This window comes from Somniosus microcephalus, chromosome 3, assembly GCF_052327205.1.
Source record: "Somniosus microcephalus isolate GS21.2 chromosome 3, FLI_Smic_1.0, whole genome shotgun sequence".
Classification (NCBI taxonomy): domain Eukaryota; kingdom Metazoa; phylum Chordata; class Chondrichthyes; order Squaliformes; family Somniosidae; genus Somniosus; species Somniosus microcephalus.
The window spans coordinates 284,692,473-284,715,242 of NC_140989.1; the positions used below are offsets into that span (position 1 = coordinate 284,692,473).

The following is a 22,770-nucleotide window of genomic DNA, read 5'->3' on the forward strand; positions in this document are numbered from 1 at the left end:
AACTGCTATCTCAGCTAAGACCAGCCAAAGTACAGATGAGCAATTGAATCTGTGACCTTCCTAGTCTGTGGTCCACTACCTCATCAGGTACTTGTAGTATGCCTTTTTAATCTTGAGGCAGTATTATAATTTTTATTAAAAGGTAATTTCTCCCCTTCCCATTTTTCTTTGTCTTCCTGTTCCACACAGTCATCCCTAATTCTACTATCCCTTGCGTAACGTCGTGTTCCATTCCAGTGACATGAATGCAAAATGTGGGAGTTTGCTCATTCATGATGTCATGCCAGGGGCAAGAGGAGATTTACACACAGGGCTGGATTTTCATTCAGCAGTCGGGAAGGAGGCGGGACTACAACTTTCAGGTTTTGGTCCCGCCTCCATTGAGATGTGGCCAATCCACTCGATTTTCCCTTGATTGACCTTGTTGAGCCCGCCCAGCGGGCTCAGCAGGCCAATTAAGGGCCACCCGGCAACAGGTGACGTCACAGACTGAAATTTCATCTGTCAAGACATCTTGACAGATGAAATATCAGTGTTTCACAGCTGTTTGAAGCTGTCAAACACTGACAGTCTTACTTCTAACCTGAGTCCTTCTACGCAGACTCAGTTAGAAATCACGCCGGCACAGAAAGCTGCAGGCTGTCACTTTTGACAGCTCGCAGCCATTCTGCTTTCAGTGCCGGCTGAATGATGGACTCCCGAAGCCTAGAGGAAGAAAGGCTGTAGAGGTAAGTACAGGTAATTTAAACTTCTTTACACACTTTAGACACACCAAACACACTTACCTTTGCACTCATGCACCCATCATTCACCTGAACACCGACATCGCGACCCCTCCAAGTCCTTCAACCCGACGGTCCGCCTGCTCTAACCTGGCGTGGTTTGGAGCCGTCAGGAATCGCACACAACACCCTTCAAAATAGGGATTAGGCTAAAAACTGCCTGTTAACTACCTGTTAACAGGCAGTTAATTGGCACTAATCCCTTCCCGCCTCTGGTCGCGGGGCGGGTACCCGCCTCCTTTGAAACTTGCATGGAGGCGGGTTTTGGGCGGGATGGTGTCGGGACCCCCGAATTTGGGATTTTTGCCCCCCCGCACGCCTAAAAGCCCACCTCACGGCACACTGAAAATCGACCCCACAATGTCTGTTTCCAGACTGTCTCTAAATCATTAGTGTCAGTCGTGGCTCAGTGTGTAGCACTCTTGCTTCATGTGTCAGAAGGTTGTGGGTTCAAGTCCTGCTCAAAAGACTTGAGCACAAAAATTTAAGCTGACACTCCAGTGCAGTACTGAGGGAGTGCTGCACTGTTGGGGGGTGCCATCTTTCGGATGAGACGTTAAACTCGTCTGCCCTCAGATGGGCGTAAGATCCCATGGCACTATTTCAAAAGAGCAGGGGAGTTATCACCGGTGTTCTGGACAATATTTATCCCTCCGTCACCATCACTAAAACACTATCTGGTCATTATCACATTGCTGTTTGTGGGAGATTGCTGTGTGCAAATTGGCTGCCATGTTTCCTACTACAATAGAGACTACACTTCAAAAAGTACTTCATTGGCTGTAAAGTGGGACGTCCTGAGGTCGTGAACGGCGCTATAGAAATCCAAGACTTTATTATCTCAGCATGCATGCCAAACAACGGAAGCAACATGCGATAGACAGAGCTAAGCGATCTCACAACCATCGGATCAAATCAAAGCTCTGCAGTCCTGCCACATCCAGTCGTTAACGGGAGGAGGAGGCTCCAAAAATATCCCCATCCTCAATGATGGTGGAGCCCAGCACGTGAGTGCAAAAGACAAGGCTGAAGCATTTGCAACTATCTTCAGCCAGAAGTGCTGAGTGGATGATCCATCTCGGCCTTGTGTATGTACCTTTAAGAGAATAACTGGTCTCAGACAGCAGTACCGGCAGTGACCACCCCTGTATAAAAGGTGCTAGAGAGCCTCTTTTTTTTAGTTTCGTTTATGCCTTTCACCAGTAAAGATCTTTGTTTCTCTCCTGCTAGTCCATGTCTCAATCATCCACGGACATAACACTGGCGACGAGTTAGAAACGAACTTGCCTGCAACTTAGCAGCAGCTCCGACGACGTGTTGAAGGTCGGAGCCAGAAGAAAGAAGAAAAAAAAAATAGGCCATTGAAACTTGAGAAACGGGCGTCGACCGTCGATCATCGATTTCAAAACTTGCAGGAGAGACTGTCCAGAGCCGGGCTGGGTTCCTCGGTCCGTGGTTTCCCAGCTAATCGGGCTGGTGGCAGGTGGTGCTCTGATCCTTCCTGGGCTGCAACGGGGCCGGGCAGCGAGTCGGGAAGCAAGGAGAGAGAGAGGGAGAGGGTGGAGCATACAGGGCGCGGCCGGTGTTTCGAAGCTGGGCAGCGTTCGGACCTCAGAAGAGGGAGGGAAGTGTCCCAGAGGGTCCGCTCCACGACGGGAAAATAATAAAAGAAAAAGAATACGCGCAAGAAACCGTGGAAAGCAGCGCTAACAACAGCGGGGAAGAAGGAAAAGCGCGGGAGGCGCCATTTTGTTAAATCGGAGAAGGCGGCAAAGCGCGGGAGGCGCCATTTTAGATTTGCAAGATGCCGAAGACTGGCTGTATCACTGCTTTTGATAATACAATAGAGGACTGGACCACGTATGTGGAAAGAGTCGAGGTATATTTCGAGGCAAACGATATAGCGGAGGGGAAAAAGGCATCGATATTGTTAAACTTAATGGGCGCTAGAACGTACGGCCTATTGCGAAGAGTTTTAACGAAATTGTTGCTGTTCTACAGGAGCACTTAAACCCTGCACCGCTGTTGATAGTAGAAAGATTTAAATTCCACAGGAGAACTCGGCACAAAGATGAGAGCAATGCTGAGTATCTTACGGAACTACGCAAGCTATCAAAGCACTGCCAGTTCGGAGCAGGACTGGCAGATACCCTACGGGACAAATTTGTCTGTGGACTCCTGAGTGAAGGAACACAGAAGAAGTTACTCGCAGAAAAAGAGCTGACGCTAGATAAGGCTTTCAGCGTGGCAGTATCGTATGAAGCAGCAGCCAGGGGAGCTGCAGAAATTCAACAAAAACCACAGGAATACGGCACCCACAAAATGACACGGGGATTTGCAAAATGTTATCGCTGTGGCAGAACTAACCATGACCAGAAGGACTGCTGGTCCAGAGACAAAATATGCAGACAATGCGGGAGGATTGGACACATTGCACGAGTTTGTAGGTCTGGGAAGAAGACCAGCGACAACAAAAAGGCTACTAAGGAACCGTACAAGAAAGTACAAAAGATGACGGACAGTAGTTCCGAAGACCAGATGAGCGATAGTGAATCCGGAAACAGAAGACTAAGCTGTCTCAAACTTCGCAATGTAATCGCAAAAGAGGATCACCGAACCATTTGGGTCACTCTCACGATAGCAGGGTCCCAAGTTAAAATGGAATTGGATACAGGATCAGCGCTAGCCGTCATGAATCGACGAGACTACGAGCGGCTATTTTCACACATACCCTTGAGAGAGACATCCATCATCTTGACGACGTATACGGGGCAAAAAGTATACCCCAGAGGAAAAATAAGGGTGCCTGTCGAATACAATGGCAAGAAAATACGGAAATTGTATCTCTACATACTGCCAAATGGTGGACCACCGTTATTGGGACGGGAATGGATCAGAAGATAAACTTAGATTGGCATTCCATTCATGCAATGACGGTGGACGGTAAAAAAGATGAAGACGTCACTCCTGGACAATTGTCAACAATCTTAGCTAACGCCAAAGAGTTATTTCAACAAGAACTGGGCACGCTTAAAGGTGTAACCGCCTCGATAAAAATAGAAGAGAATGCAGTTCCCAAGTTTTTCAAAGCAAGACCGGTACCATATGCAATTCGCCCAGCCGTCTAGGCAGAGCTGGAGAATCTGGAGAAGGCGGGCATGTTGTTTAAGGTCGACTGGAGCGAGTGGGCGACACCCATCGTTCCTGTCATGAAGAAAACGTTAACCAATAAGTCCTGAGAGCCAAGGAAGATTCGCATCTGTGGGGATTTCAAGGTGACGGTGAACCCTGTCCTTCGCACAGTACAATATCCTCTTCCAAGGATAGAAGACATCTTCGCCTCGCTGTCTGGAGGGAAGCGTTTTACAAAAATTGACCTAGCACAAGCATATTTGCAGATGGAGGTTGAAGAGTCCTCTAGGAAGTATCTCACGATAAACACTCACAAAGGTCTTTACCAGTATCATCGATTGGTATTCGGAGTAGCATCGGCTCCGGCGATATGGCAAAGAGCGATGGAACAAGTCCTGCAAGGGATTCCGGGGACTCGGTGTTACTTGGACGACATCCTTGTAACAAGTGAAGATGACAGTGAACACCTTAACAACCTAGAACAGGTGCTCACTAGACTACGGGAACATGGGCTGCGAGCCAACCGCCCCAAGTGCGAATTTTTTAAGAAACAGGTATCGTATTGTGGCCACGTGATTGATGAAGAGGGGTTACATAAGTCCCCTGACAAAATTGAAGCGGTTGTTAAGGCCCCAGCGCCTGAATGTGTCGCAGCTGAGGTCATTCCTCGGGTTGGTGAATTACTATCATAAGTTTTTGACGAATTTGTCGACAATTCTGCACCCACTGCACGCCCTGCTACGAACGGGGGTAGCATGGAAATGGAGCGATGATTGTAAGCGTGCTTTTCAAAAGAGTAAGGACTTAATCACTTCAAAGGAAGTATTGGCTCACTACAACTCAGCACTGCCAATCAGGCTGGCATGTGATGCGTCTCCCTACGGCATTGGGGCGGTACTGTCTCACAAATTCCTTGATGGTTCGGAGAGGCCGATAGCTTTTGCGTCACGCTCGTTAACTTCTGCCGAGCGTAACTACGCCCAGATTGACAGAGGCCCTCAGCCTAGCGTGGGGGGTGAAGCAGTTCAATCACTATCTGCACGGTCAAAAATTTACTCTACTAACCGATCATCAACCTCTTGTCTCCATTTTCAACCCTCAAAAGGGCGTACCGATAATGACAGCACAACGGCTGCAGAGGTGGTCCCTTTTCCTCGGGGCACACCAATATGACATCGAGTACAAAGGAACTAAACAGCATGGAAATGCTGATGGATTGTCACGTCTACCGTTGCCGACGGTGGAAGAAGAAGACCTTGCAGTGGATCCAATGGAGTTATTCCACTCGACCATAGTCGAATGTCTCCCTGTGACGAATGCAAACATAGAAAAGGAAACACGGAATGACCCGACACTATCACGGGTCTATGATTTAACGGTGAAGGGATGGCCAGCACATGGCGAACCACTGCTGCCAGCATTCTCACCGAGAAGAGAACAGCTGTCAGTGTGCAGAGGAACCTTGATGTGTGGATCCAGAGTAGTAATTCCACCTAAGTTGACGGATAGAGTGCTCAATGAGCTTCATGAGGGTCATCTGGGTGGGGTAAAAATGAAGAACTTAGCCAGAGCGTTTGTGTGGTGGCCGGGAATCGATAGAGAAATCGAAGAGATGACCAAGAGCTGTGCAGGATGCCAGAAGGTCCAAAACGCCCCACCACAAGCTCCTCTGCATCCATGGGAGTGGCCCTCATCTCCATGGCAAAGGGTGCACATTGATTTTGCTGGTCCCTTCATGGACTCGATGTTTTTAATTGCGGTGGATGCAGTGGCCAGAGGTAATAAAAATGTCCTCAACCACCACGGAAAAAACTATCACAGTTTTACGAACCATATTCGCCAGGAATGGGCTGCCTGAACAGATTTGCTCTGACAATGGACCACAGTTTGTGTCTGAAGAGTTCCGGAGGTTCTTAAAGAACAATGGTGTTAAGCATTACACATCTGCCCCATATCATCCAGCCACTAATGGATTGGCCGAGAGGTTTGTCCAAACATTCAAGAAGGCTATCAAGGCAATGTGTAATGAAGATATACCCCTACAACAGAAGGTGGACAACTTCTTCTTTGCCTACCGGAATGCGACACATGCGGTTACCAACCAAACTCCAGCCATGATGTTCTTCAATCGAAGACTACGATGCCGCTTGGATTTGGTTAAGCCAAACGTCCGAAGAGATGTGGAGAATAGGCAGTTTCAGAATATGAATGAAAGGCCGACCAGGAGTTTTAAGATAGGTCAACCAGTTTTGGCCCGGGACTACCGTACTGAGAAATGGCAGCCAAGAACGATTTGTACACAGCAAGGACCTCATGTATACCGTGGACGTTGGGGAGAGCATTGTAAGACAACATGCTGACCAGATTCTAGAGTCACTGGAAAACGTCAACTCCACACCACGATCTGATACACCTGGTAATGAAATCGACGTTCCAATTGCAGCTACCGCAGACCCAGTAATATTGGAAGCAGATGAACCAAACAACGACATTGATTCCGACTCAACATTGCCAGAAGAACCTGATACCCCAAAGAGGCGTTATCCAGACAGAATCAGGAAGCCTCCTCAAAGACTGAACTTATAATTGCTTAAACTTAACCAATGTATCTAGCAACAGTAATTGTGATTGTAATTCGTTATCATTAGTTGTTAAATGAATGTTATGTACTGTTTATCTAAAAGGGGAGGAATTGTTGTGTATGTACCTTTAAGAGAATAACTGGTCTCAGACTGCAGTACCGGCAGTGACCACCCCTGTATAAAAGGCACTAGAGAGCCTCTTTTTTAGTTTCGTTTATGCCTTTCACCAGTAAAGATCTCTTTTTGTTTCTCTCCTGCTAGTCCGTGTCTCAATCATTCACGGACTTAACGGCCTCCTCCTGAGGTCCCCAGCATCACAGATGCCAGTCTTCAGCCCATTCAATTCACTCCATGATGTCAAGAAATGGCTGAAGACACTGGATACTGCAAAGGCTATGGGCCCTGACAACATTCCGGCAATAGCACTGAAGACTTGTGCTCCAGAACTAGCTGCGCCCCTAGCCAAGCTGTTCCAGTACAGCTACAACACTGGCATCTACCTGGCAATGTGGAAAATTGCCCAAGTATGTCCTGTCTACAAAAAGCAGGACAAATCCGACCCGGCCAATTACCGTCCCATCAGCAAAGTGATGGAAGGTGTCGTCGACAGTGCTATCAAGTGGCACTTACTCAGCAATAACCTGCTAACTGACGCCCAGTTTGGGTTCCGCCACGGCCACTCAGCTCCTGACCTCATTACAGCCTTGGTCCAAACATGGACAAAAGAGCTGAACTCGTGAGGTGAGAGTGACTGCCCTTGACATCAAGGCAGCATTTGATCAAGTGTGGCATCAAGGAGCCCGAGCAAAACTGAAGTCAATGGGAATCAAGGAAAAAAAAACTCCATTGGTTGGAATCATACCTAGCACAAAGGAAGTTGGCTGTGGTTGTTGGAGGTCATTCATCCCAATCACATGACATCACTGCAGGAGTTCCTCAGGGCAGTGTCCTAGGCCCAACCATCTTCAGCTGTTTCATCAATGACCTTCCCTCCATCATAAGGTCAGAAGTGGGGATGTTCACTGATGATTGCACACTGTTCAGCACCATTCGAGACTTGTCAGATACTGACGCAGTCCGTGTCCATATGCAGCAAGACCTGGACAACATTCAGACTTGGGCTGACAAGTGGCAAGTAACATTCGTACCACACAAGTGCCAGGCAATGACCATCTCCAACAAGCGAGACTCTAACCATCTCCCCTTGACATTCAATGGCATTACCATCGCTGAATCCCCCACTATCAACATCCTGGGGGTTACCATTGATCAGAAACTGAACTGGACCAGCCATATAAATACTGTGGCTACAAGAGCAGGCCAGAGGCTGGGAATTCTGCGGCGAGTGTCTCACCTCCTGACTCCCCAAAGCCTTTCCACCATCTACAAGGCACAAGTCAGGAGTGTGATGGAATATTCTCCACTTGCCTGGATGAGTGCAGCTCCAACAACACTCAAGAAGCTCGACACCATTCAGGATAAAGCAGCCCGCTTGATTGGCACTCCATCCACCACCTTCAACATTCACTCCCTCCACCACCGGCGCACTGTGGCTGCAGTGTGTACCATCTACAAGATGCACTGCAGCAACTCGCCAAAGCTCCTTCAACAGCACCTTCCAAACCCGCGACCTCTACCACTTAGAAGGACAAGGGCAGCAGACGCATGGGAACATCACCACCTACAAGTTCCCCTCCAAGCCACACACCATCCTGACTTGGACCTGTATTGCCGTTCCTTCACTGTCGCTGGGCCAAAATCCTGGAACTCCCTTCCTAACAGCATTGTGGGTGTACCTACACCATATGGACTGCAGCGGTTCAAGAAGGCGGCTCGCCACCATCTTCTCAAGGGCAATTAGGGATGGGCACTAAATGCAGGCCTCGCCAGCCAGCGACGCCCACATCCCATCAATGAATTTTTTAAAAACATAGTAACGAGGGGCGTGTGTCATTAAGTGCGCCATTGTAACATTGACTCAGTGAGTAAGTGTCCCCTTTAAGTTCCTTGAGGCCCTTGTACTGTCTAAGTAGCACAGGGAGTTCAAATCTTCAGATTGTCATGCGCTTTGGTTTAGTGTTCAAAATTGGTTGTGATATTTAAAATTAATGGAATCAGACATTGGAGGTAGTCAGCTGACTTGAAAGGAGCATGTTGTATTTTAGTTGAGGTATGTGGCACTTAATATTTCAGCTTCTAGATGTTACAAACTATGAAACATAACCGAAGATTCAGTATAATGAAAGGGATTTGCACAATTTAGTAAATTTAGAAATATTTAATTAAAGGCAGGCTTTATTCTACGGAATTCCTTAACATTCAACAGGCAGATATCTGTTTGCTTGCTGTGTCTGTTATTACTTGTTACTATGTTTTGTTTTAAAACTACTGGTCAAGCTTGCCCAATGGTTAAATGAGTAAATTTTCAGCCTGCTGTAGTATTGCGATATAATAGACCTGGAAGTTCCCATGTTCACTTCATGATTTGTGCTGTTAGTTGATCTTGGCTAGGGCAGCAATTTCCCAGGCTAGAGAGGGAGAAATATAAATCAAGCAAGGCCCTTGAACCTGATCAGTAAGCAGTGCTCCCTGCTGGAAAGGGCACATTTATGAGGACATTGGGTTTGGGATGGCATGACCCAATAGTCCATTAACCCTCACTGTAAGGGCTCACACATGAAGAACAGTTAGTTGGGTGAGGAACTGTAACTCAGCTGGAGGCAACATGGAGGTAAGGGGGGTGGGGGGTTGAAGTTAAAAGTCACCCAGGAGCAGGCATGTTTTATGGAAATGTTCCCCAGTGTCAAATCGTAAGTAATACTCCTTCATACACCAAGGCTCGTATTTTCCGATCCTTACGGGTGTGTACACACCCGTAGGGACCTTGCAAATGCTGGTTTCAGGCATGCGAAGCACATGCGCTGAAAACCGGCATTTCTGATCTGTCAAGAATCCTCTTAACAGATTGCACGCCTGCCCTGGAGAAGGGCCTCTGCTTTCTGCAGAACCCCCGCCTGCTGAAATCCCTTAAAAATCTTACGCGTAAGGCCTGCTTTTACCATCATAAGAGTTTTAAAAAAAGTAAATTTTCACTCATATTTATAAAGGTAAGTTTATTTTTAGCCCTGTAAAAAAAAAACTTTAAAAAAATTTTTAATTAAATGTTTTGATGTGTTTTTGGAGTGATCTCCCTTCATACTTTTGACAGGTCTATCTGTCAAAAGTATGAAGAAAGATTCCCTTCTCTCGTTGGCCCCCCCATGGCCCATGTGATCCCAGGGATGTTTGCGAACCGCATGCGCCCCTGGGATACGTTGGCCCTGTGCATTTCGTCGTGGAGAGGCCCAGGAGCAGAAATGGCCGGACCTCTGGAGCCCTCGGGTAAGGGTGTAGATTTTTTCCAGATCGGAGGCCTCCGCATGCAGGAAGCCTCCGATCGGAAAATACGGGCCCAAGTGTTGTCATCCATCAATTTAAGAAAAAATTGTTTGTTTCTTTATAGGTAAGATTCTAGTCTTTTTCTCACATTCCTCATGATATTGCAATATTTTCAGTAAAATAATAGAGATTAGCTCCCTTTAAAAGATAACATGGGAATTTTTAGGAACTGGAAAGGTCCATCAGGGTCAATAAGCCCAACCCTTTTTGATAAACCAACCCTACCTACCCATTTTCTCATTATATCCCTCAGTCCCTGTTCTCTTCAGAAACAGACCTCCTTATACTGTCTGGTTCAATGACCTTCCCCAGCAACTTATTCCACAGATCTATTGCACTGTGTGAAAACCATTTTACCTAACTTCTTAGCCCTAACTTATTAATTTTTAACTTATCCCATGGCCTTTGAACCCCTCAATGAGCAATTTGCCTGGATCAATTTTGTCAGTACCATTCTTAATCTTCAAAGCTTCAATTAGGTCATCTCAAAGTCTCCTTTTTAACAATGAAATCAAGATTAACTTTCTTGCCTTTCTTTGTAACTGGAAGACATGTTTCATTATACACAACAGACTGACCTGTGTATGCTTGGTGAACCCAATCTCTATTTTGTGGTGGTTGCAGTAATCAATGCTGTAAGGAATACAAGAGGTGTGAACTATGAGCACGTGACTGATGAAGATGTTATAATGAACATGTGCAATATATTTGAGTGTTTTAGACAGAAGTGTGTCTTTTTCAATTATTACATTCTAGTTTCCATGTCTTGCAAGTACAAGTTGAATATATTGCAAAGCAGCACATTATCTTGTTTAAGGAATTGCTTATTTTTTTAAATTTCAGTGATCAGAACATAGTAGCTGTGTCATAACTGCTACATTGATAAATTTCCAACACAATCCAGATTATATATTCAATCTAGATTATGTGCTCCAATCCTGGAATAGGGCTTGAACTCAACCTGCTGACTCGGATGTTAACTACTGAGCCAAGCTGATACTTTAAGCTCATGAACAGCTGATTTGTTGTAGGCATTGGGTAATTGTCTACATTCTGACTTGATTGATGTGCCCTGAAGGCTCAGTGAGTAAATGCACTGTGCTGTGGTATTAGACCATTAAAGATCAGGAAGGTTCCTGGTTTTGGTCTCTGGCCTTTGCTGAGTTATCCACCAGGACAGTGGTGGGGTGCTACAATTTGCCTCAGCGACCTTTGGTTAGGGAGGGGAAAATTAGACAGGGTTCCTACCCCTGGTGGCTACCCAGGGAGCCTTGCTAGGAAATGAACGTTTTCAGACAATAAGATCAACCTCATCTGTGATGTTCCACGCACATACACAAATAAATGGGCTTTTTTTAATGACTCTCTAGGCTCAAGCATGAAGAATAGACAATGGGGCGAAGTACAGGCGGAGGCCAGCACTTGAGGAACCATACGCCAGTATGAATCAGCCTGTTCAGGAAACTGGTCTGAGAAAGATTTAATTTCAATACAAAAATTAAATATGTTCATTTATAGAAGAGAATTGGACAGAATATGTTATGCAACACTGCATGCAGTAGCTAAAACGAACAGAGCATTCATTTATAAAATGTCTAATACTTACCGGGCTGAAAATAACGAGATTAAATTATTATTCCATGGTTACTGACTAATCTGATGACTGATATTCCTGCCAGTTAACACATCAACCTGTCAGTTTGTTCAAACACAGTCATCTGCTCTTTCTCATTCCTACCTTGGGGCAGATAGTCAGTCAGTGGGCTCTTTGCTGCCATAAAATTAACGGAACTGCCTTCTGCCCAAAGCACATTCGATGGGAATAATTTACAAAGCTTGGTTACAGTCTTGCCTCCTGACTCAATATCTTATTTTAAAATTATATATTTTTTGTTCTAATTTTCTCCCTCCCCCTTCCTGAAGGCACTGACTCTTGCTGGGGTATGGTTCTATAGGCATCGGCCACTTACTGATATTTTACCTAAGTGCCCATTCATCACATGAGAGAGTGTAGGCAGCCTATTCAACCGAGGGGGGGGGGGGCAAGGAACCTGCACTTAGATGCCATCTCATTCAATTTCTTAGAAATATTTCAAACACTTCGAAATATCTCAAGCACTTCACATACAATGAGTTACTTTGAAGTGCAGTGACTGATATGTAGCAGCTATTTTGTATTCAGGAAGATCTTACAAAGGAATGTGATGAATAACCAATTAATCTGTTTTCAGCAGGGTTGGTTGAGAGCGGAATGTTGACCAGGGCACCTGAAGAACTCTTCCGCTTCCTTAAATAGTGCTATTGGATCTTTAACATCCACTTGAACCATTAGAAGAACAGGGCCTCAGTTCAATGTCTTATCTGAAGGATGGCACCTCTTGAATGCAACATTCTCTCACTACTGCATTGGTGTGCCAGCCTAGATCATGTGCTCAAATTTTGGAGTGGACTTGAACCCACAAGCTTTTCACTGAGGCAAGAGTGCTACCAACGGAGCCAAGCTAACACTCAGCAGCGTATCACAGATAGCCCCAATCCTGTTCTCATTCAACGTTCAAACACGCACTTTCTTGCCTTCCTGACATTTTCCCTGAGCAGTAAGGCTTGTAGCACTTCTCTGCCATCAATACTGATGAGCGGGGAGAGCCAAAATTAGTAGGAAGTTGCATATTTTCTCCACCTCTTTCCTGAGAGCACTGACTGGTGCTGGGATACAGTCAAGTGATGCTAATGGCACTCTACCCCTTCCAGGTGACCATTCTTCATGTTGCCCAGACAGCAAGTGTGAGCAGGTTGCTCAACAGATAGAGAATGTAAGGTTATTTGTCAGATAGTGAATGCAAATGGACTATCTGACTGTGGAGGGCATCACGGAGGGCCCAACCCTATTAAAATATATACACTTTTCAGCTGAGCTCATGCGAGAGTGACCAGGAGCATGATCCTTGGCTGATATTTCCTCACCCTACCCAAAATATTGAGACCATTTGTCAAACCCCTACCATTGCCCAGGTTGAGTTCAGCTAAAGGAGCACAGACTGGGATTGAACCTCTGACCTTCCTTGTCTGTATGGCTCTGTAGCACGTAAGGCAAGGCAATGTGTTTACCCACACATCCCTTTTCCATATTTTCAGTTCAGCTCTGTGCAAATTTTAGTTCTGTTTGTTTTCAGACCCGTATTATTGTTTCTACATGAAATTCCCTTCATGGCAACTTGGTTTTTGCTCGTGTCAACTTTTAGGTAAGGTCAGCTTTTTTTGGTGTCAAATCTCTGTATAGATGCTAACTAATAGATTCTGTGAAAGTGAGTTGGCCTTACCTATAGATGTTTCTCCATTTCCTCTCTTTAAAGTGAGAAGGAACTCCAGATGTAAAAATGGGTCCTTTTGTAAATCCTGTCCCTTGCATGTAATTTTCATAAATAAAAGTCACATTATTTCTCTTTTAAACATTCATAAGTTATTTGGGCCACTGTTTCCAAAGCTTGTGCTGAAAGACATTTCTTCTTTTAGCCTTGGGCACCACCCAATTTTTTTTTTTTTTTTTTTTTGGGAACTGCCCAACAAGCTTGTTCCTAATTCATAGATCAGCCCAACTTATTGGCCGCCTTACCATATGGCCACAAAAGAGTAAAAATTGGTGCTGATATTAGTGTTAATGTTCAGATGGCAATACTGAATCCAAGGATGTAGTTTTAACTCAGAGTTTCATATTTCTTGTACCACTGAGTAGGAATAATGCTGCTCACCTCCACATTCTTTATTTTGTTGTGCCCTCGCAGTATGTTTCCCCTGTTGTTGAAGGATGGGCTGCTCCTTCCTTACATTGTTACCTCTTTGGCCTTCCTCCTCGTCACAACAAAGTTGCTGTCGGCATTTGAAAAAGTGTCGGTGGAGGATCTGCAACTCCAGCCATTTTCCCAGGGCGTAAGGAGGTACATTCCAGACTTCAGAATTCCACCATGTCTTGCAAAACTTGCAGTAAGTATCCTTTATGCTTTATAAACAACGGCTTTTTGATAAACCATTGTTTTAAATTTGTTTTGAAGTGTGGAGCATTAGAACAATGGGCTCACACCTTACCCTGTCACCTCGGGGACCTGGGTTACAATCCAGCTCCGACCAATTGGATGGAAGTTAATTAGCACTAAATTGGCTGTAAGGATGGCTGCTGCAAGAAATGGAAAATATCACAATGGGGTGCATTTCTAAGGTTGAAGTTAAGTTATGTTGATGAGGCAGAGGAGAGAGAACTTTACTTTATATATAATGCATGTAGTACTTAATGAGGAAATGCCTAATGTTGGCACTAGGTGACAAAAGTGGGGGTAAACATTTAATTTCCCAGTTTGACATTCTACATCTTGAATAATTCCAAACGGGTCTTTGCATAAGCTGAATCTGAAGATATTTCAGCCCAGTTTCCGTAGTTATGGGCCCACAGCCTATATAGTCTCTTTCATGACCTCAGGACGTCTCAAAGCACTTTACAGCCAAAGAAGTAGTTTTGAAATGTAGTCACTTGTAACATGGGAAATGCGGCAGCCAATTTGCGCAGAGCAAGGTCCCACAAATAGCAATGAGGTAATGACTAGATCATTTGTTTTTTATGTTGGTTGAGGAATAAATGTTGTCCAGGACACTGGGGAGAACTCTCCTGCTCTTCTTCGAAATAGTGCCATGGAATATTTTGCGTCCACCTCAGAGGGCAGACGGGGCCTCAGTTTAATGTCTCATTCAACAATGCAGCACTCCTTCAGTACTGCACTGGAGTGTCAGCATGGATTTTTGTGCTCAAGTCTCTGGAGTGGGATTTGAACCCACAACCTTCTGACCTCGGGCAAGAGTCAGCTGTGGCGGAAGTCACACCCCCATCCACATCAATGGGGCTGTGGCGGAAAGGGTGGACAGCTTTAAGTTCCTCGGAGTCCACATCACGGAAGACCTCTCCTGGTCCCTCAATACCTCCTCTCTGGTGAAGAAGGCCCAGCAGTGCCTATATTTCCTAAGGAGGCTGAAGGGATGTAACCTGTCACCCCTGATCCTCTCTAACTTTTACCGCTGCACAATAGAGAGCAACCTGACGAACTGTATCACAGTATGGTATGGCAGCTGTAGCTACTATGACCGGAAAGCCCTGCAGCGGGTAGTCAAAACTGCCCAACGCATTACCGGCACCCGGCTGCCGACCATAGAGCACATATACCAGAAACGCTGTTTACGGAGGTCACAGTCCATCATCAAAGACCCTACCCACCCCAGCCACAGTCTGTTCGCCCTCCTGCCATCTGGGCGACGCTACAGATGCATTCGCACCTGTACGACCAGATTTAGGAACAGCTTCTTTCCCAGGGCTGTCATCCTACTGAACTCCACAAATAAACTCTAAAGCCTGCACATCTGCCAATGCACTTTATTATGGTTATGTTTATGTTAATGTATTACAAGCCAAATGTATGTTGAATGTTTAAATGTCTTAATCTAAATGTACACTCTCGGGAGCCGCAAGCCCACATTTCGTTGTACTGCACTTGTGCACTAACAATGACAATAAAGTTGATTATTATTATTATTAGTGGGTAGCACACTCACCTGAGTCAGAAGGTTGTGGGTTCAAGTCCCACTCCAGAGACTTGAGCACAAAAATCTAGGCTGACACACCAGTGCAGTGCTGAGGGAGAGCTGCATTGCCGGAGGTGCCGTCTTTTGGATGTGACGTTAAACAGGCGCTCTGTCTGCTCTCTCCGGTGGATGTAAATAGTGGCACTATTTTGAAAAAGAGCAGGGGAGTTATCCCCAGTGTCCTGGTCTATATTTATCCCTCAATCAACATAACAAAAGCAATCAACATAACAAAAGCAGATTATCTGGTCATTATCACATTGCTGTTTGTGGGATCTTGCTGTGCGCAAATTGGCTGCTGCGTTTCCCACATTACAACAGTGATTACACTCCAAAAAGTGACTATACTCCAAAAAGAACTTCATTGGCTGGAGAGCACTTTGAGATGTCCTGTGGTCGTGTAAGAGAGGCCAGATAAATGCAAGTCAGTCTTTTACCCAATGACCCATCATCAAAAAAGGATCAAATTTAGAGAACAGTTTTTAATTCTTTTTTTTTTCATCAAGAAACCTAGGTGAAGGGTGAAGACCAATGGTGCAGGACACCACCAGGGTTGAAAAGGGGAGCAGAGAAGGCAAAATAAATTGGGAATTAATGCTTGGGTAACAGTAAACTTAGATTTAAAGAGTCTGTAGATTGTAGAAGGGAATCTGAGGCAAGTCGTTCCACAGTTTTGACATCCTTGGAAACATTGAGCCGAAGTAGAAGACAGTTGACGAGCATTTCAATATAGTAAGGATGCAGGGAGAAGGAAGTGTATACAAGATGTTATATTTGCAGATTAGCACGCATAAGTGTGTTATAATATATTTGGGCTTTACAGCCTTAAAAGCTAAAAGATGCACTTAAAATATAACGGCACCTAAATATCCGGAATTCTCTATTAACCGGCAAAATTCATACTCCGAAAACAACACCTCAATAACCGGAAATGTTGCCGAGTCCAAGTCTCCCATGGTGGCTGAGTTAGTCAGTGGGGGTAGTTCTCCAAACTGCCACTACTTGGCTTCTTGGCGCTGTCGGAAGTCCGAACACCTCAATAACAGGAGTCGGACTCTTCCCGCGCTGTATACAGTCGTTTACTGTAAGTTTTTTGTTTTACTGCTAAGTAATTAGAGTTATGGATTACCCTCCAGCATCTTCCACCATCCTTTTAACACAACATTCTGTAGGTGAGTACCCAATTACTGTATACTGCACATTTCTTGATTTTTTAAATTGTGGTTAAAAATAGCCTCGGTAGATAACTCTCTGTCATCCAGAATTTTTAATCAACCGGCAACACGCTGGTCCCGTCGGTGCCGGATACCAAAGAGTTTCCTGTATTTGTTAAAAAACTGCTTTTTCTTTTATTCCTACAGTTCCTCCTATCAGTAATTGCCATGGCGACACTGAGTTTAATGAGTGCAACGCTCGTGCCTCCCCCACAACACCCAGACTTATTCCCTGTCCTGGTGTCCCTATTTTCCTGCATCCACTTCTTGATCTTTCTGACGTACTTCAACATTCTGCATCTATCGGAGCCTGTATACAAGAAGCATCAACGGAAAGTGAAGTAAAAGACCAGTTGTTTTTATTGCACTGCAAAACTCGGAATTACAAAAGCAAAACACTGCAGCTGTTGGAAATCTGAAATAATACAGAAAATGCTGGAAATACTCAGCAGATCAGGCAGCATCTGTGGAGAGAAACAGTTAATGTTACAGGTCAATGACCTTTCGTCTGAACCCATTAAGAATTAATTATGTTGTCTGTAAAGCACAGTAAATAAAAGCTGCTGTTTTAAATCCAAATTGGAAAAACTATCTTTAAAAAAAATTCTACACAGTAGATCAGTGTCTGCCTTAATGGATCAGTTGGCAAATGCTCCATGTGGTATGTAGCTGAGCTAGGGATCCTAGGTCTATACTGAGCTAGTTGATCTCAGCCAGGCCAACAACTGGATTGCTACATTTGGCCACCGCATCGTGGGTTTAAGGAGGTGAGAAATCAGCCGGGACTCCTGCTCCTGATTACTATCCAGTGACTTCTGCTGGAAAATGCATGTGTTTGAACATCTGGTGAGGACAGGATTGAGTTTTGCATGTGATGCCTCCCATGATTAATATTCTGTTGCCATTCATTGTTCAAGGTTCTACACTTACACGAGATAATTAAGGCCAAATGACATCCAGCGATAACCACACCCGAGCATCAGCCACTGCCTTCGAAAGAGATGGGGAAGAAACAAAAAGGATGATGCCCATTCTATACTCCAGTTTGCTCAGCTTTTGAGCTGCGGTATACTTTGCAAAGAGAAGGCTAAATAAGGAGAGCGTCGATCAGCTGTTGGTTTTCCTGCAGCCAGCAAGCACACGAGAAGCACAGGCGGTGGTTTGAGAACATGCTGTCCTCCTCCATGACTAGACAAAAAAGATACAAAAACAAAATCTAATGAAGGCTAACTCCAAAGTGACAGGACCCTTTTTTCCCCCCCCAGTATCTTCAGCATTTTGCAAAGAATGTCAGTCGGTAATAGAAGCATAAGTCTTGCTTAGATTCAATTCTGTTTTTGTCCACATCCTCTGCATATTTCTTTGCCAATTTTTTCCCTTGCACCTGAAAATGTGGATTTTACTCCTGCTGTGATATTGTCTCTTCCACTATCTTCACCCAAGAGGTAATTTTTCCATGGGAGTCTAGCCAGTTATATTATGGGGGTATCACAGCCAAGTCCTCTCCTGGTAATTGAGATTTACATTTGTATATTTTCCAGCAGGAGTCGATGGATAGTGATCAGGAATGGGAACCCCTTTTTCCAGCAGGAGTCGATGGATAGTGATCAGGAGTGGGAACCCCCTCTTTTTCCAATCAAGCAGAGTGGAGGCTATTTGTAGTGCCCCTACTGCTACCCAGGCTGAAATCCATTAACACACATGGAATTGAACACAGTACCTTCTGATTGATATAGCTCGACTCAGTTGCATGCTACCCTTACCAACTGAGCCACTGGGGGATTCACACAGTTAACTGTTAAATGAGTTTGCACATTCTCAAGAACAATTAAGGATGGGCAATAAATGCTGGCCTTGCCAGTGACGCCCACATTCCATAAACGAATAAAAAAAAAATTCTCAACCCCGTTCTTAGGGGGCATTGACCCATTGCACATAACCGTCTTCAGCCAGAAATGCTGAGTGGATGATTCTGCTAATTCAAATCATTCCAAGTACAATGAAGAAACAGCTACGTGCACTGGACACAGCAAAGGCTATGAGCTTTAACAGCATCCTTGCTGTAGTGTTGAAGACCTGTGCTCCAGAACTAACTTTGTCATCACTGATACTCGGTTTGGGTTCTGCCAGGACCATTTGGCTCCAGATCTCTCAATATAAGAAATAAGAGCAGGAGTAGGCCATTTGGCCCCTTGAGCCTGCTCTGCCATTCAATAAGACCATGGCTGATCGTCTACCTCATTTCCACTTTCCTGCACTATCCCCATATCCCTTGATTCCCTTAATATTCAAAAAATCTATCGATCTCTGTCTTGCATATACTCAATGACTGAGCCTCCACAGCCTGTTGGGGTAGGGAATTCCAAAGATTCACCACCCTCTGAGTGAAGAAATTTCTCCTCATCTCAGTCCTAAATAGTCGACCCCTTATTCTGAGACTGACTCCTGGTTCTAGACTCTGCCGCCAGGGGAAACATCCTGCATCTACCCTGTCAAGTCCTATAAGAATTTTGTATGGTTCAATGAGATCACCTCTCATTCTTCTAAACTCTGGAGAATACAGGCCTAGTCTACTCAATCTCTCCTCCATAGGACAATTCTTTCCCCCCCCCCCCCCCCCCCCCGTCCCAGGAATCAGTCTGGTGAACCTTCGTTGCACTCCCTCTATGGCAAGTACATCCTTCCTTAGGTAAGGAGACCAAAACTGTACACAATACTCCAGGTGTGGTCTCACCAGGGCCCTATATAATGGCAGTAAAACATCTTTACTGTTATACTCAAATCCTCTTGTAATAAAGGCCAACATACTATTTGCTTTCCTAATTGCTTGCTGTACCTGCATGTTAACTGATGTGCCTCAATAAATCCGAGACTCAATGTTAGCGGAACAAAACAAGGCTTTTATTAACTTAGAAGGTAACACACAGTGGAGAGGTGTCTTCCATCCAGAGGTCTGCAGTACTGGATGTGAGGCACGCTGGGCCTGCTTACATAGGGGCCAGGTATGGGCGGAGCCCTACACACAATACAATACAAGGTGAGGAAACGGAACTGAGGTAAGGGAAATGAAACTGAAACTAAACCACAGTCACAGGCACAATCACACACAGAGAATACAGATGAGTGATGAATGGCATATTTCATCACATTCACCCCTTCTATAGATTTAGTCTGTTCGGGGGTTTGATAGTCCTCTGTGACCGACGTGGCTGTTGTGGTGTCGGCTGGGTGTCCCCGGTGGCCTCCTGGGTCTCTGCCGGGGGCGCCGCCAGGGTTGTTGAAGGGGTAGTTGGTGGGGGTACCGTTGGTCGATGTTCTTCCGGGGGTGATGAAAGAGTAGTGGGTGGGTAAGAGTTGCTGTGATCGTTGTTGCTGCTGTCGTCGTTACCGGCTGGGGCGACGTCTTTTATGGACACGGTGTCCTCCCGTCGGCGTGCCGGACATACGCGTATTGGGGGTTGGCGTGGAGTAGGTGCACTGACTCCACGAGAGGGTCCGTCTTGTGGCCCCTCGCATGCCTTCGCACGAATACCGGACCTGGGGTGGAGAGCCATGACGGCATAGATACGCCTGAGGTGGATTTCCGGGGAAAGACAAACATTCGTTCATGAGGCGTGGCATTAGTGGCAGTACACAATAGCGACCGTATCGAATGGAGCACATCTGGGAGGACTTCCTGCCAGCGGGAGATAGGGAGGCCCTTGGTCCTTAGAGCTAGAGTGACTGCTTTCCATTCTGTCCCGTTCTCTCGCTCCACTTGACCGTTACCCCGGGGGTTGTAGCTGGTGGTACGGCTCGTGGCGATCCCCCTGGACAGCATGTACTGGCGTAGCTCTTCACTCATGAAGGACGCCCCCCTATCCGTATGGATGTAGCTCGGCATACCGAACAGGCAGAACAGGCTGTTGAGGCATTTAATGACCGTGGCGCTGGTCATGTCTGGGCAGGGGAAGGCGAATGGGAAACGGGAGTATTCGTTCACAATGTTCAGGAAGTAAACATTGCGGTCGACGGACGGGAGGGGGCCCTTGAAATCTAAGCTGAGCCGCTCAAAGGGCCGTGTAGCTTTGATTAAGTGGGCTCCATCTGGACGGTAGAACCGAGGCTTGCACTCAGCGCAAGTGCGGCAGTTCCTGGTCAGAGACCGAACTTCCTCAATCGAGTAGGGTAAGTTGCGGGACTTTATGAAGTGGAACAGCCGCGTGACCCCTGGGTGGCAGAGGTCGTTGTGGAGGGTCTGTAGCCGATCCCCGGTGGTGCTGGCACACATCCCTCGTGAGAGGGCGTCGGGGGATTCGTTAAGGGCCCCTGGCCGGTAAATGATGTCATAATCGAAGGTGGAGAGCTCGATCCGCCACCTAAGAATCTTATCATTTTTAATCTTCCCCCTCTGTTTATTATTGAACATAAACGCTACCGACCGCTGGTCGGTAAGTAGGGTGAAGCGTTTGCCGGCTAGGTAGTGGCGCCAGTGGCGCACTGCCTCCACGATGGCTTGGGCCTCCTTTTCCACGGAGGAGTGTCTGATCTCAGGCCCTTGGAGGGTCCTCGAGAAGAAAGCTACGGGCCGCCCCGCCTGGTTGAGGGTGGCCGCCAAGGCAAAGTCAGACGCATCACTTTCCACTTGAAAGGGAGTGTTCTCGTCCACTGCCTATAACGTGGCCTGCTCAATATCCCGCTTAATGCTTTTGAAGGCGGCGTGGGCCTCAGCAGAGAGCGGAAAAGAGGATGCTTTCAAGAGGGGGCGGGCTTTGTCGGAGTAGTTGGGGACCCATTGGGAATAATAAGAAAATAACCCCAGGCACCTTTTCAGGGCTTTGGGAGTGTTGGGCAGGGGCAGCTCCCGTAGGGGGCGCAATCGGTCGGGGTCTGGTCCGATTTCCCCATTCTCCACCACGCTGCCTAGTATGCAGAGGCGCGTGGTGTTGTAAACGCACTTGTCCTCGTTGTAAGTGAGGTTGAGTTTTTGTGCGGTTTTCAGGAGCCTCTCGAGGTTCGAGTCGTGATCCTGCTGGTTGTGACCGCAGATGGTGACGTTGTCGAGGTAGGGGAAGGTTGCCTGCAAGTGGTGGTCATCGACCATGCGGTCCATCTCCCTCTGGAAGACCGAGACCCCATTCGTCACCCCAAAGGGGACTCTGAGGAATTGGTAGAGGCGTCCGTTCGCCTCGAAGGCGGTGTACGGGCGGTCCTCTGGTCTGATAGGGAGCTGGTGGTACGCTGACTTGAGGTCGATGGTGGAGAACACCCGGTATTGGGCGATTTGGTTCACCATTTCTGATATGCGGGGTAGCGGGTAGGCGTCTAGTTGGGTGTACCTGTTGATCGTTTGGCTATAGTCGATCACCATCCGTTTCTTCTCGCTACCCCTTACCACCACCACTTGGGCGCGCCACGGGCTGTTGCTGTGTTCAATAATGCGCTCTTTCAGGAGCCTGTCTACCTCGGTCGCGATAAACCGCCTGTCCTCCCAGCTGTACCTCCTGCTTTTGGTCGCTATTGGCCGGCAGTTAGGGGTAAGGTTCGCGAATAGCAAAGGCGGCTTTACCTTCAGGGTAGCCAGACCGCACACTGTGAGGGGCGGCTGGGACCCACCGTAATTGAGCGTGATGCTTTGGTGGTGGCACTGGAAATCCAGGCCCAAGATCACGCTCGCACATAGATTCTTCATGATTAGTACTTTAAAATTATCGTATACAGTTCCGTTAGCGGACAATTGTACCGTGCAGTAACCCATAATGGTCGATGTCTGGGTTTTATCAGCCATAGAGATGGTACCCCGAGTAGGGACCACCTTTAGGGAGAGTTGTTGTGCTAGTTCAGGGTGGATAAAACTCTCCGTGCTTCCACTGTCAATTAAACATTTAACCCCGCACCCGTTTACCTCGATGTCCACCATTGATTTGGATAGCGGGTGTGGCCTGGCCTGGTCCACTGTGACCGATGCCACTGTAGGGCCCTGATCGAGGCAAGATGGCGTCCACGCTGTCTGCTCACAAG

The 22,770-nt window shown here is 46.4% G+C and overlaps 1 protein-coding gene across 3 annotated transcripts in view; it reads left to right on the forward strand.

Moving 5' to 3' along the window:
* alg6 (ALG6 alpha-1,3-glucosyltransferase) overlaps positions 1 to 17,358 on the forward strand; it is a 64,259-nt gene extending 46,901 nt beyond the window's left edge. For 2 of the 3 annotated variants that reach the window (XM_085982685.1, XM_085982687.1), the window contains 3 exons: positions 13,108 to 13,176; positions 13,717 to 13,915; positions 16,918 to 17,358. In XM_085982685.1, coding sequence (XP_085838811.1) covers positions 13,108 to 13,176; positions 13,717 to 13,915; positions 16,918 to 17,115 — 466 coding nt within the window. In that variant the 3' untranslated portion in view covers positions 17,116 to 17,358. The remainder of the gene's footprint in view (positions 1 to 13,107; positions 13,177 to 13,716; positions 13,916 to 16,917) is intronic. The other variant, XM_085982686.1, reaches the window with a different exon arrangement.
* Positions 17,359 to 22,770: the final 5,412 nt, after the last annotated feature.